General features: G+C 33.2%; 1 protein-coding gene across 1 annotated transcript; it reads right to left on the bottom strand.

The window, feature by feature from the left end:
• Positions 1 to 3,295: 3,295 nt before the first annotated feature.
• LOC132625966 (calcium-dependent protein kinase 20-like) lies at positions 3,296 to 10,884 on the bottom strand. The gene is made up of 8 exons (XM_060340651.1): positions 9,471 to 10,884; positions 8,229 to 8,631; positions 6,876 to 7,019; positions 6,622 to 6,774; positions 5,692 to 5,807; positions 5,180 to 5,347; positions 4,066 to 4,290; positions 3,296 to 3,941 (listed from the first exon to the last, which is right to left on the bottom strand). The coding sequence occupies exons 1-8, from the start codon at positions 9,966 to 9,968 to the stop codon at positions 3,861 to 3,863; spliced, it is 1,788 nt and encodes a 595-aa protein (XP_060196634.1). The 5' UTR covers positions 9,969 to 10,884; the 3' UTR covers positions 3,296 to 3,860.
• Positions 10,885 to 12,730: the final 1,846 nt, after the last annotated feature.

A 12,730-nucleotide genomic window follows, 5' to 3' on the forward strand; every position in this document is an offset into this window, starting at 1 on the left:
AATTTAAGGTCAAAGTTATAACCATTGTACTCCGAAAAGGTTCACATAAATTGAAAAACGGAAGGAGTATTATTTTCTACTAGTAAATTTAACCGCTCATAAAATTTTGTTACTTATTTTATGAAATAGTCTTCTTCTAATACTCGAATCTTAAATATTAAAAAGATTGACTTTTTTTTATATAAAAATTAATAATATATTTAATTTTTTTTTCCTATTATATTCCTTAGTGGTGTCGTGTTATCTTTTAAAGTCATCCTACCCTTTTATTTATGGAATATTTGGCTCAGTGTAATGCAAACATATTTTTTAACTAAAAAAAGGATTTCAATAATATTGGTAACTCTGTCGTTGGTTAGTGTATTACCAACCATTCAGAATAATAATTATTTTTATTTTCCACCCAATATTCACGACACACTTTGTAGCTCGAGTAATTCAAGTTTGGCCTTGAAAATCTCAATTTGGAACAAAACATATCCTACCAAAGGTGATTTTATTTTCAAAGTTCGAATTCGAGACCTCTGGTTAAGGATTTAGGATACTTATCTCCGTACCACAATCTTTGATGATTTGAATAGTAATTATGAAATCCATCGGAAATTAGCTTGTTGCAAATATTTTTGATAGATTTTCCATCCGAAATTCCATATTTCTGACGACATTCCCACTAAAACATCCATTCAAAAATTTACGTTTTCTCCGTAGTTAATTAATTACTCATATATTATCATTTTTTTTCCTTCTCAATTTTTCTCCCAAAGCAAACAAGGTGGAAAACGAAGTTCAGCAATTTCATTTCTTTTGTATTTTCCTTCCAAAAAAAGCCTATCATACAAAGAGTTCAATTTGCATACTTTGGACAGTTGTCTTATATATAGTACTAAAAAAGACTTGTTGGAAATTCGACTAATAATTATTTTCGCGACATAGTCTGATGATTACAATTGAGTTTCAAATTTGGTGTCCTAGAATTTAATGCCTATCATTTTCTTTGATAGTATATAATGTTTGACTATAAATTTATGACACTCAATATAGTTCCAACAAGTCGGGAATTCTCAAGAGTGAGAAAATGCAGGTGTCTAACTAAATTAAACTAGTCTATTGATATTGAATATCCTAGAACAAAAATATTGAATTTTAAAGTTAATATTTCCTAAATGCATATCAAGAAATTAAAAGTGTACTTTAGTGACTAACATAAAACAAGTATAGAAAAAGATGTTAATGGCATAAAATCACTTATCAAAATTATGTGGACATACTTGTTTTTCTTCTGGTACTCGATGTTCAAAACTTACTGGCCCATTTAATAAGATTTGTGTCGTAAATAAGTTTATTACGGAGTATTTTAGCTCTTTCTATCGAAGAGGACTCTATTATTAGAATTTGAAGCCGAAAGTTCTAATTAAGGGAGGAGGAGTTTCTTTCATTCTACCTTACCTTTCGATGATTATACAGATAAATATATCTATTTGTCCACCTTATTGCACTTCTCTAGCTTATTGATGCCTTCGAAAAGCTCAATTATTGTTATTGTTTAGGTATGTTACTATCACCTATTTAATTTCTTCCCAAGACACTCTTACCTCCCAAGTTATTTACTACCAAAAAAAAAACTGCGACGGAATACTTCTATCATTAAACAACAAAAATTAGTTGCTAATGTTTTTTAACGATGGGTTAGTCATCAATTATAAAAACATTCTATTAATTAAGAGCTACTTAGCGACAGATTAACGACAAATTTCATATCTGATTCCGTCTCGAACCAAAACAATCACATATAAATATCTTTCCATAGAGTAATCACTAGAAATGACAGTACAATCATGAGTTTGATTTTAGGCAATCAGGAACGAAGAGAAGTCAAGTTTAGTTGAAACTTTTCACACCAAAAAAAAATGTGTAGGCAATCAAGAAATTAAGAAGAGAATACTATTTTTCAAACTATGACAATTACCACCTGCATGAGAAATAGTGACTTAATTGGCTGCAATGAAGTGGACATTACAGATGACACATGAATTAAAATGGGAAAAACTGAGTTGCCCTAAATATGTACCAAAAATAAACAAACAAGCAAATAAATAAATAGAGGTACCGGCAAGGTATACTTCTTAAGCTTCTGATGTGCTATATCAAGAGAGAACATTCAAGAAAAAGGTAAAACAAACCCTCAACCACAACATGACTGTCATTAATTTTTTCTTTCTTTGTGTGTGTGTGTGTATATATATATTCTAACAGAGCATGAGCACAAGAAAATAACAAGTGGTCCTTAACAATGTAGAGCTCTTAAGCCAAAAAACAAAAAAAAATGTAGAGCTATAAAGTGAACTTGATTTGGAGCTTAGATGGTTGAAAGTGAGAGGTGAGTTGTTTCTTTTTATTTCCAACCCATGTCCCCTACTCGCCTTTGGGGCCCGCTTGACTAATCTGAATGCATTGCGTAAGGCCAATTAAAGGAAAAAGCGTTTTCCACTAAGATTTTCTTCATTTTCAGAATTCGAACCCGAGACATCTGATTAAAAGTCAAGGGACCTACTCATCTCACTACAATCATTGATGAATTGTTAGTTTCATAGGGGAGGTGATTTTGGAAAGTTAAGGTAGTTATGCTTGGAAAAAATAAAAGGCGGTGAGTTTGTTAGGTTAGATATCATGTGCATTGGGCCCTTTATTAGGGGAAAAAGGTATAATAGGTTAGAAATGCATTGAAAAGAGGTTGGGGGTGGTGAGGGGCGGGGGGGGGGGGGGGGGGGGGGGTCGGACTTTAAACCAAATTATATTAGTTCACTAAGATTAATGATAAAATTGAGATGAGTATATTAAGTAACTATGATTAATTGATAACCGTTTATGTAAACATGTTTGTCATGTATTTATTGAGTTTGATATTAACACTGATTGACGTGTGTAATAACCAAACCATCACATGGACTGAAGTTGTCTTTCTACCTACAAGTTCTTGATTATAAATATTTTTATAGGTAGGTCAATTCTTACAACTCTGAGAAAACATTTTCAATATGTTTGGCTTCAATGAAGAGACGGGATGGTCATGCTACTATATTCACTGTTGAATTTTCACATTTATTCACTTCCTATGTATTGCTTCAAGTGTTCAACAGGAAAAAAATTCCTTGGGCATAAATAAAACAAAGGCAGAATACATAAACAACCCTCAAATTTGGCCTGAGCTGGCGAGTATACCCTCCAACTTTGGGTGTGCACATGTAGGCACCTCAACTTGTCTCCTCTTTGTCAGTTGAACACTCCAACTTATAAAATGATCATCTAGACACCTCCAAAATTTATGTGTCATATCAGCATTTGTGTTTACATGTTCAACTTTATACAAGTTGAGGCGCCTACTTGTGCACACCCAAAGTTGGAGGGCATACTTGCCAGATGAGGCCAAGTTTGAGGGCTTGTTTATGTATTATGCCTAAAACTAAACCTGTACTATTAATTATGTTGAAAATTGTTTGCTCAGAAGCTGTTGGGCCAAGTTCTAAAGTACTTGTGCAAACACTGAAATTGATCAAATGGACAGGTAAAGTGTAAATCTAAATAAGTGTAACAAAAATTTCATAGATACAAAATGGGAGTGAAAAAAAAAAAAAAAAGAGAAATATACAAGTAAAAGATACAAAATGTGAATGCTATCAAGGAAGAAAAACTAGTGTAGCCTTCCCTCTCTAATGCCTGACTATTTTTTACATGTATGTATGATATAATACAGTGTAAGTTTCTCTTGTCATGTACTTATGGGGACGATAAACGCAAATGCCCAATGTAAGTATGATTTTATCATGAGTCCCAGGCTTTTAACGCCTCTGAAATGTCAATGCTTACATTCTTCTACTCCCCTTATCACCAAAACCGGTATCTTGCATCATCGCTACAAATTCATTGTAATCGATGCGTCCATCCTGAAATAGTGACACGTGTAGAAGATATTGAGTTTGAGTAAAAATATTAAAAGAAATTCTAGGTATTGCACGGTTATGCAAAAATATTAGACGAAATCCAAAGAACGAGGACGAAGGGATGTACATTATCTTGATCTACTTCGCGCATAAGTTCTTCGATGGGGATATTGCTCATCCCGAACTTCTCACAAGCCTGTTGGAGCTCATCCTTCGTGATATACCCGCTACCATCTTGATCAAAATACGAAAAAGCAGCATACATGTGATCCTCCTTATGAATTTTGTTTAGATGGAGCATAGCAGCTATAAACTCACCATAGTCAATGGTACCACTATTATCAATATCTGCCTGCAATTGCACAAAGAAGCTTGTTTGAGAATGGATCAAATTTGACAATATATGATTAGGAATACATAAATCTCTATACCGCAAGAAAAAAATATTCGACTTTTTCCTAGTACCATAACCATTACACCCCACCCCCAACCCCCCGGTTGCTATTTCTACCTGTATGACCGTTTAGATCTCCCCTATAAAGATTTGTTGTTCTCCTGAAATTCCCTCGAACCAAGATGTCCATATTCTCACAAAAACATAAGATAAAGCTAAGTTTAAGAATGAGTCTGACTCTGATACTAGGTTGAAATGTGTGACCATCTCATTTAAAAGCTTAAACTGAAAGAGAGAACACACTTTTAATCAATTATGTCTCAACAGTATGATTAGATAGTTACCCACTAGATAGCTTGGCTTTCAATCTCAGAAGCGTGTATATATAAAGGTCGGACATCTGTGCTGAAAAACATAGAGAAGAAGAAACGACAGGAGTATAAATCTAAAGGTTGAACCTGTGGAAAAGTTCGAGAAGAAGAAAATGGAAGAACGGAAGAAGCAAATTTTATCCAAAGCCTTTACTAGTCTCTATTTTTTGTGATACATCATTTACGAGCCATTCTTGCTCCAATGGCTAGCGGAACTGGAACACAGAAATTGCAAAGAGCGCTTAAGGGATCATTTTTGCACCCTCTTGGCTAGTCAATTGCAAATGGATTGAACTCCACCTTAATTGCTGAAGTAAATTATACTTTCAAATGAAACACGAAATAGTCTAATATTTATGTCTCCGATAAGAAAGAGTAGCGTAAAACTATTTCAAGGCATCTATGGTTTATGTAAACATCATCTTTTCATGTAAGGAAAAAACCGCATAGACAAAATAGCAAAATTATTTACTTACCGATTGCATTAAACTAGTTATTTCTGAATCCTTCAGATTGGCACCTACTCTTTCCAAACCCTTCTTCAGTTCCTCAAGCGTAATACTTCCACTATTATCGGTGTCTATCATTTTGAACATTTCCTTGAGTCCTGCAATTTCCTCTGCTGACAGACTTTCAGCAATAACCTAAATTAACAGAGGGATGGATCAGTGACAAAAATAATTGAAAACTAGTATTAGTTGATAAAAGTTTTATGAAGAATATCTTGTTTTGCTAGTCCTGATTTTATGATTCAATAAGAAATATATACCAAAAAGTTTCATGGCACATGATATACACAAAATAATCACATTCAGATCATCCAGGAAGAAAAAAAGAAGAATTACTACTAGACAGTCGTGGCATCTTTGTTTCTGAAATGTAAGTCGGCTCACATTTATTTTTATTAATTTATTTTCTCTAAACATGATAAATACCACTAGTTACAGAATCACAGTGCTTACAGTTCCTAAAAATTAGAATATCTTACTCTAACTGCCATCTTTTTTAATTTGTTCATTGCAGAAAATTGATTGAGACGACTCAGAACAGCAGAATCAAGAGGCTTATCTGGAGCTACACCGCCAACACGGACCCATGGATGACCTGAGATATATAGATAATAAGCACATTCATTATTTAGATTATAATTTCATAAGAAAGTACATGGATAGACAAGGTAACCTAAATTGGAAAGTGTTAAAGAGTCTATAAAGTTCATAGCTGCATTTTCTGTGATTTCTCCCCTATCTTATAACCTTTGTGGGTCACTTACAGAAAAGAGCTCATGTAGAAGGTACAACATCTTTTGATCATATTTTAAAATTTCTGAACAAGAAAAGTAGGAAAGAAAATGTGGAATCAGTAAGGACAGAGACGGATTCAGGATTTTAAGTTTGTGGGATCTGAACCACAACTCTTTCTTCTTACTGGATTGGGATACATTATTTATGCATATTAACTGATCTTTTTAATATGAACACAGAGTTTGAGCCAAAGCTACCGGATTATGTTGAACCCGGGCTCCGCCCTGAGTATGGAGTTACATTGCTCATAAATGTGAGCAATTTTGTAATATATGTCTCATCCTACCAACAATATGCTCTCTTTAGGATTACACTCATTGGCAAGGAAAGTATGCCTTAGATCCTTGATGGCGATACTGAAGCGCCCACTAAGCGAGGTGAAGCGCTCAAACATGTTTTGCGCCTCGATCCAAGGCTTAAGCGTGCATTAGACAATGCTGTACTTTTACGATCGTTCTACCTAATAAGAGGACTATATTTCGGGAAAAGAAGTATGCAGACTCCATGATCATATACAAATTTAGAATTAATGGGAAGTATCAGAGTCAAACATTGAGGAAACACGATGATGCCACGAGTATAAACGATCAGATTAGTGAATATTTGCATCTTACAAAGGACTTCATGGGCTGTTAGCCGCTTTTTTGGATCTCTCACAAGCATCTTTCTGACAAGATCTTTTGCACTTTCTGATATATTTGGCCAAGGTTCTGATACAAAGTCAAGTTCCCCTCTTAAAACCTGTTCAAATATTCCTTGCTCCGTCTCTGATCCAAAACAACGCCAATACATGCAAGATGGAAAATCATGTCAACTTCATAAAATTATATAATCAAATTAAAAGGGAAAGAGATTCACGAGATCTGACCTTCCCAAAAGGGGGGAACTCCACTTAGTAAAATATAAATGATCACTCCAGCACTCCATATATCACATTCTGGACCATAATGCTTCCGCAAGACTTCTGGGGCAACATAATAAGGGCTTCCGACAACATCAGTGAACATTTCACCTGGGGCCACAGAACTTTTCTTCTTTATCAGATGTCAGAAAATCAGTCAATGAAACAGCTAGAAGAAATAGTAAGCAACAGCAGCGAATTACTCTGAAAGAAGAATAATTACAGCCTACACGAGGGCCGGAGCCACAGTGTTAGTTACGGGTTTGGTAGAACCCAGTAACTTCGGCTCAAACCTTGTCTTTGTGTTAAAAATTTCATTTGATATGTACATTAATCTATTCAGAACCCGTAAACTAAAAATTCTGGCTCCGCTTCTTCCAACAATAAGCATTGGACACACATTGTTGAGACTTCACGTACATAATAAAATAAGCTTAATGTGAATAAACAAGAAAAGAAAAAAGAATAGCAGGTTTCTTCTTGTTATTATTACACAACTTCCTCTCAAATGAAAGAAACTGTTGATATGTACTGAACTTTCAAGATCAAGACACAAATTGAATAGCCACATGAATTCCGTTATAAACACGTGGATATATGAAAAGGCAAGAAAACCATAGACACTGTTTACTATGTCAAGATCAGATAAAATGTCCAGATTAGATGCATGAGAAACTTACTTTCCATGGCAGGGGGTGAAGTAGATATTTCTACAGTTGATTTATAGCCTATCTTAGAGGTTTTACTAGTTTGAAACAGATGTGACCTTGTTGATTAAAGTAGAAGGTGCAGATCTAAATTCTTCAACCAACTGACAATGCTTCATCAACAGTTAGACCTACTAATTGAAGGAGTACATGCAAATTTATCAGTTATCAGGTTTCTTGACCGACTAGGGGGAAAACGAAATATTACCTGGCATTAATAGTGTAAGAAAGCATTTAGCACCTGGATCGAATATTGTTGGCCTAACCTACTAAAGACTAATAGCAAGTGCAAATTCAAATGTACATGCGACAACTATGTGTAACTATGACACATAAATTGGTGAATTTTCCCCATAGTAAATAACCATTTTTTATTTATCTTGCAACTTATGGACTTTTCACACCACAGTCTAAAGATCCCTCTGAACAAACTGAAAATCTTATGAGAAAACATTAGACCGCGGTCATAATTTTGTAAGTTATTGCAAACGTTAGACAACAGTCTAATACTTTATCTGTAAGGTTGAGTAATATATGAGCAAACATTAGAGATGACAAAACTAACAAGCTACATCAACACCATTATTAAAGAAAATGTTTGCAAGTGGACTACCTGGCTTGAAGAACACTGATAACCCAAAGTCAATGGTCTTCAAGGGCGAATCCTCATCCTGATTGATAAAAAGAAAGTTCTCGGGTTTCAGGTCCCTATGCATGACACCCATGGAATGGCATGCTTCCACAACACCTACAATTACCCTAGAAAGTTCAGCTGCCTTCTTCTCACTGTAATGTCCTCTCTGTAAAATCCTGTCGAATAGCTCTCCACCCGAACAAAGCTCCATCACAACATGTACTGCAACAGCATCCTCATAAGCCCCCACTATTTGTACCACACTAGGGTGCCCTGCTAAGTGGTGCATAATCTGAATCTCCCTTCTTACATCCTCCACATCCTCCTCAGTATTCAACTTCCTTTTAGCAATGGACTTACACGCCAATTCCTTTCCATGTTCCTGTTACGATTATTTTTAAAGAGCGATCCAAGCAGCAAAGTTGAAAACTTAGATGCACATGTTTCTCTTATTAACCATAGAGCTTTAAAAAGCTGCATAAGCAAAGCAGTAGACTCTTCATACAGCTAAAGCATTACTCTTACTACAACTAAGAAACTAAATATTCTAGTAAATCAAATATTAGATTACTCCTACACCTAAACAACTAATTACTCTAGAAAAAATTGTAACAGTGCAACATTCAACAATAACCTGTCCACAGATAAAAACGTCGTCCTGAAGCAAAGTTGAAAACATGAATGAAAATCTGTCTCTTATATTTCATTAACCATTGGCTTTAAATCGCCACATAAACAAAGTAGTAGACTTCATCCTACAACTAAAGCATTAAACTTGTACTTACAACTAAGAAACTGAATATTCTAGTGAATCAAATATTAGATTCCTCTTACAACTAAACAACTAATTATTCTAAAAAAAAATGCAGCAGTAACGGATGTAACATTCAACAGCACCTTGTCCACACAAAAACGTTGCCCCGATGCAAAGTTGAAAACATGGATGAGAATTTGTCTCTTATATTTCATTAACCATAGCGCTTTAAATAGCCACATAAACAAAGTAGTAGATTCATCCTACAACTAAAGCATTAGACTGTTACTATGACAGAGAAACTAAATATTCTACTAAATCAAATATTAGATTCCTCCTACAACTAGACAACTAATTATTGTATGACTAAGAAACTGAACATTCAAGTAAATAAAATCATTAGATTCATCCTAAATTAATTACTCTTAAAAAAATGTAGCAGTAATAGATGCAACATTCAACAGTACCTTGTCCACACATAAGAACGTCTCTCCGAATTGCCCTTGTCCAAGCTTCCTCCCTAAACTATAAACATCCTTCAAATTTCCCGTCTTTCTTCCCAAAACTGATTCCATTTTAAGCCCTATGCTCGATAATCGCTTCACATGACTAGGCTTGTTCTGTTTCACTCCCTCCGTTGGCTTATCGCTAGTCGTAGTACTTTTAACATTTGGATTCTTGACATCATTACCCTCCTCTTTAACACCCTTTTGGGCATTTACTGATTTAGCATCATACTCAGTGTCCCCAGTAATCTTAAGGTGTGGAGGTGGGGTACTCTGAGTAACATTTGCATCTGTTTTCGACGAACCAACTGATGAATTCTCTTGGCTTTTGTGGGAAGTTGAGTCCCCTTTATTTGGGAGAGGTAAATGTTCTGGTTGCCTTGTTTTCCAAATAGCTGCTGTAACTGATTGCAAGAACCCATTGTTGCCCAAATTGGGTCCTACACATGTATTCCCCATTCAACTCAAGAAACTTTTACTCTTCAAATTAAATCCTTACATTTTCTTTAATTCCCAAAAAAACCCTTCAAGAACCTATAATCTTTTTCCCCAAATAGTTAATACTTACCCTTGAATTTACACCTTGAAATTCAAGAATTCAACAATAAAAAGGAATATTTTCTTCTATGAAATCCTTATATTTTCTTTAATTCACAAAAACCCTTCAAGGACTTATAATATTTTGCCTCAAAAAAGTTAATACTACCCCTTGAATATAACTACTCAAAAAAGTTAATACTACCCCTTGAATATAACTACTCAAAAAAGTTAATACTACCCCTTGAATATAACTACTCAATTGTAGAGTACAAAGAAAATCCTAAACATTCAAGATTCCTAATTACAACTTGAAATTCAAGAATTCAGCAATAAAAAGGAATTTTCTTCAATCAATCCTTATATTTTCTTTAAAATTGCTAAAAACCCTTCAAGAACCTATAATTATTTGCCCCAAAAAGTTAATACTAGCCCTAAATTGAAGCAAAAAGAACCCTAAAAATTACACCTTGAAATTCAAGAATCAGCAATTAAAAAGGAATTTCTCTTCAATCAATCCTTATATTTGCCCCAAAAAAGTTAAATACCTAGAATATGAATTACACCTTGAAATTCAATAATTCTTTTCAATCAAATCCTTATATTTTCTTTAAAATTCCCAAAAACCCTTCAAGGACTCATAATTATGAATTTAACTACTCAATTGCAGCACAAAGAACCCTAATTTTTTCCCTAGAATCTGAATAAAATTTTGCAATAAAAATTCAATCTTTTTACAAGAAAACCAACAGAGAATGACCTTAGTCTTGAAATTAGTCCAAAAACTCGAAAAAATTATTAGGGATTTAGAGAAATTAGGGAAAAATATTAAGGAAATGATTGGTTAGGATTCTGATTTAGTTCGTTAATTTATGACTTCTGCAACGTGTTATTTCATGCATGCATGCATGCAGACGTACCAGGGGCTAATAAATACACAATAGTCCTCCATAGGAAAATTATAGCTCTTCTAATAAGTTTCATATCAGGAAAATTTTAATGGAAAAAAGGGCATTAAGGAAAATAATAATTGAGTTCACGGTCAAATATTTATAGATATCTAGTGGATTTCTTAATACATATGCAGGTCTAGACAAAAGTTATCGGATACACGTGAACCCAGTAGTTATGTGATGACTTTCTAGCATAAGTCTGAATTAGTCAGATCACAAAGGGGTGTATCGAACATCGAATGAAAAAACAAAAGTAAAACATGATAGATTGAATTTTTTTTATATTATTAGAAAGAAATATTTAAAATATTCATATTACCAACCGACAAAAGCAAGCAATATGTAACGCAATTCAAACTCCAAGCATGCTGGAGCTCGAAAACCACAGGTCAAACTCTATAAAAAAATGCTGTAGTTTGAACTGTGTTAGCTCAAAACATCATGCAAAATGCTGGAGTTTGATTAACTGCACGGAGTATTTACACCAAATCAATATAACTTACTAAAGTTGAGGAATTTAATAAAGTAAAAATATATAGTAATTAACAATTGTCAAGAGATAAGTGTGTATATTTCAAATTGTCAAGAGATAAGTGTGTATATTTCAACACATGTGCATCTATTGACTTGATGTAAAAACCTGGTGCAGCTGCTGCCATTTCTTTCGTATTTTAGCGGATATTTTTGCCCAATTTATATGTCTGCTTAAAAAAATGGTTATTTCTGTATTACATTCCAAACAATGAAACATTAACAAGCGATCCAAAAACTTACCGCCCTCCAACTTTTGTAATTTTAAATGGTTAATTTATAATTGGATCATTAATCAATAAGCCCAAATCAATTAAACAAGGTAGGAAATTCTTACAGGGAAGTTACACAAATACAAGTAAATAAGTAAAATATTTCGTAATCTACAACAATTAACTAAATTACATAATCTACAATATATACTCTATATTGAGGGTATATGTATGATTTTATACCATAAATTAAAAACTGTTGCTATGAATAAAAGGCTAATAATAAGGAGTTTCCTATATTAGTGATAACCAAATTAAATACACATCAGAACACATTAATTACTTTTCTAAACATCACAATATACTCAGCTAGCATTTTAATCCATAAAATAGTATACTACTGTTTATATGATATATATTATGCAATTCCTTAAACAAGTATATATATTCTTGTACTTATATATTACATATATTTCACTATTATATACCATATATAAAATAATTTCTTATGTATAGTAAACAAAAAGTATTATATATATATGACCACATACATTATTGTATATATTAGGCATATATTGTTTATTATATTAAATACATACAAATATAAATTTAATTGAGTTAATTTTCCTATTTCATGGAAGAGAGAGAAAAAAATTGAATAATTAATATGTGATGGCAGAAAGGAAGCCAAGTTTTATGGGATGGGCATCAATTATTAATTAAGATCCTATTTTAGTGGTAATCCATAAGTAATTATACTATTCTTTCTACATATTGTATATTTTATATGTTATTATAGAGTACAATTGATTGGCACATAGAGTAATATATTCATATATTAGGTATATCGTAATATTATAGGAGTATACTATATACACAAATAATATTATTATATTTTATACTATATATAATATACAAATTTAAATATACTAATTTCTATTATTGTATTTACAAATGTTTTGTTATCATCTTTTCAGTTAAATATACC

This window comes from Lycium barbarum, chromosome 2, assembly GCF_019175385.1.
Source record: "Lycium barbarum isolate Lr01 chromosome 2, ASM1917538v2, whole genome shotgun sequence".
In the NCBI taxonomy this organism is placed as follows: Eukaryota; Viridiplantae; Streptophyta; class Magnoliopsida; order Solanales; family Solanaceae; genus Lycium; species Lycium barbarum.

What these genes read in the sequence shown, in the direction of transcription:
- LOC132625966 (XM_060340651.1), bottom strand. Translation starts at nt 9,968, where the DNA reads ATGGGGAATACATGTGTAGGACCCAATTTGGGCAACAATGGGTTCTTG. An exon ending in CGTTCTTATGTGTGGACAAG is followed by an intron (nt 8,632 to 9,470) that starts GTACTGTTGAAT and finishes TAATCGTAACAG; the next exon opens with GAACATGGAAAGGAATTGGC. An exon ending in TAACTAGTTTAATGCAATCG is followed by an intron (nt 4,291 to 5,179) that starts GTAAGTAAATAA and finishes GTGCAATTGCAG; the next exon opens with GCAGATATTGATAATAGTGG.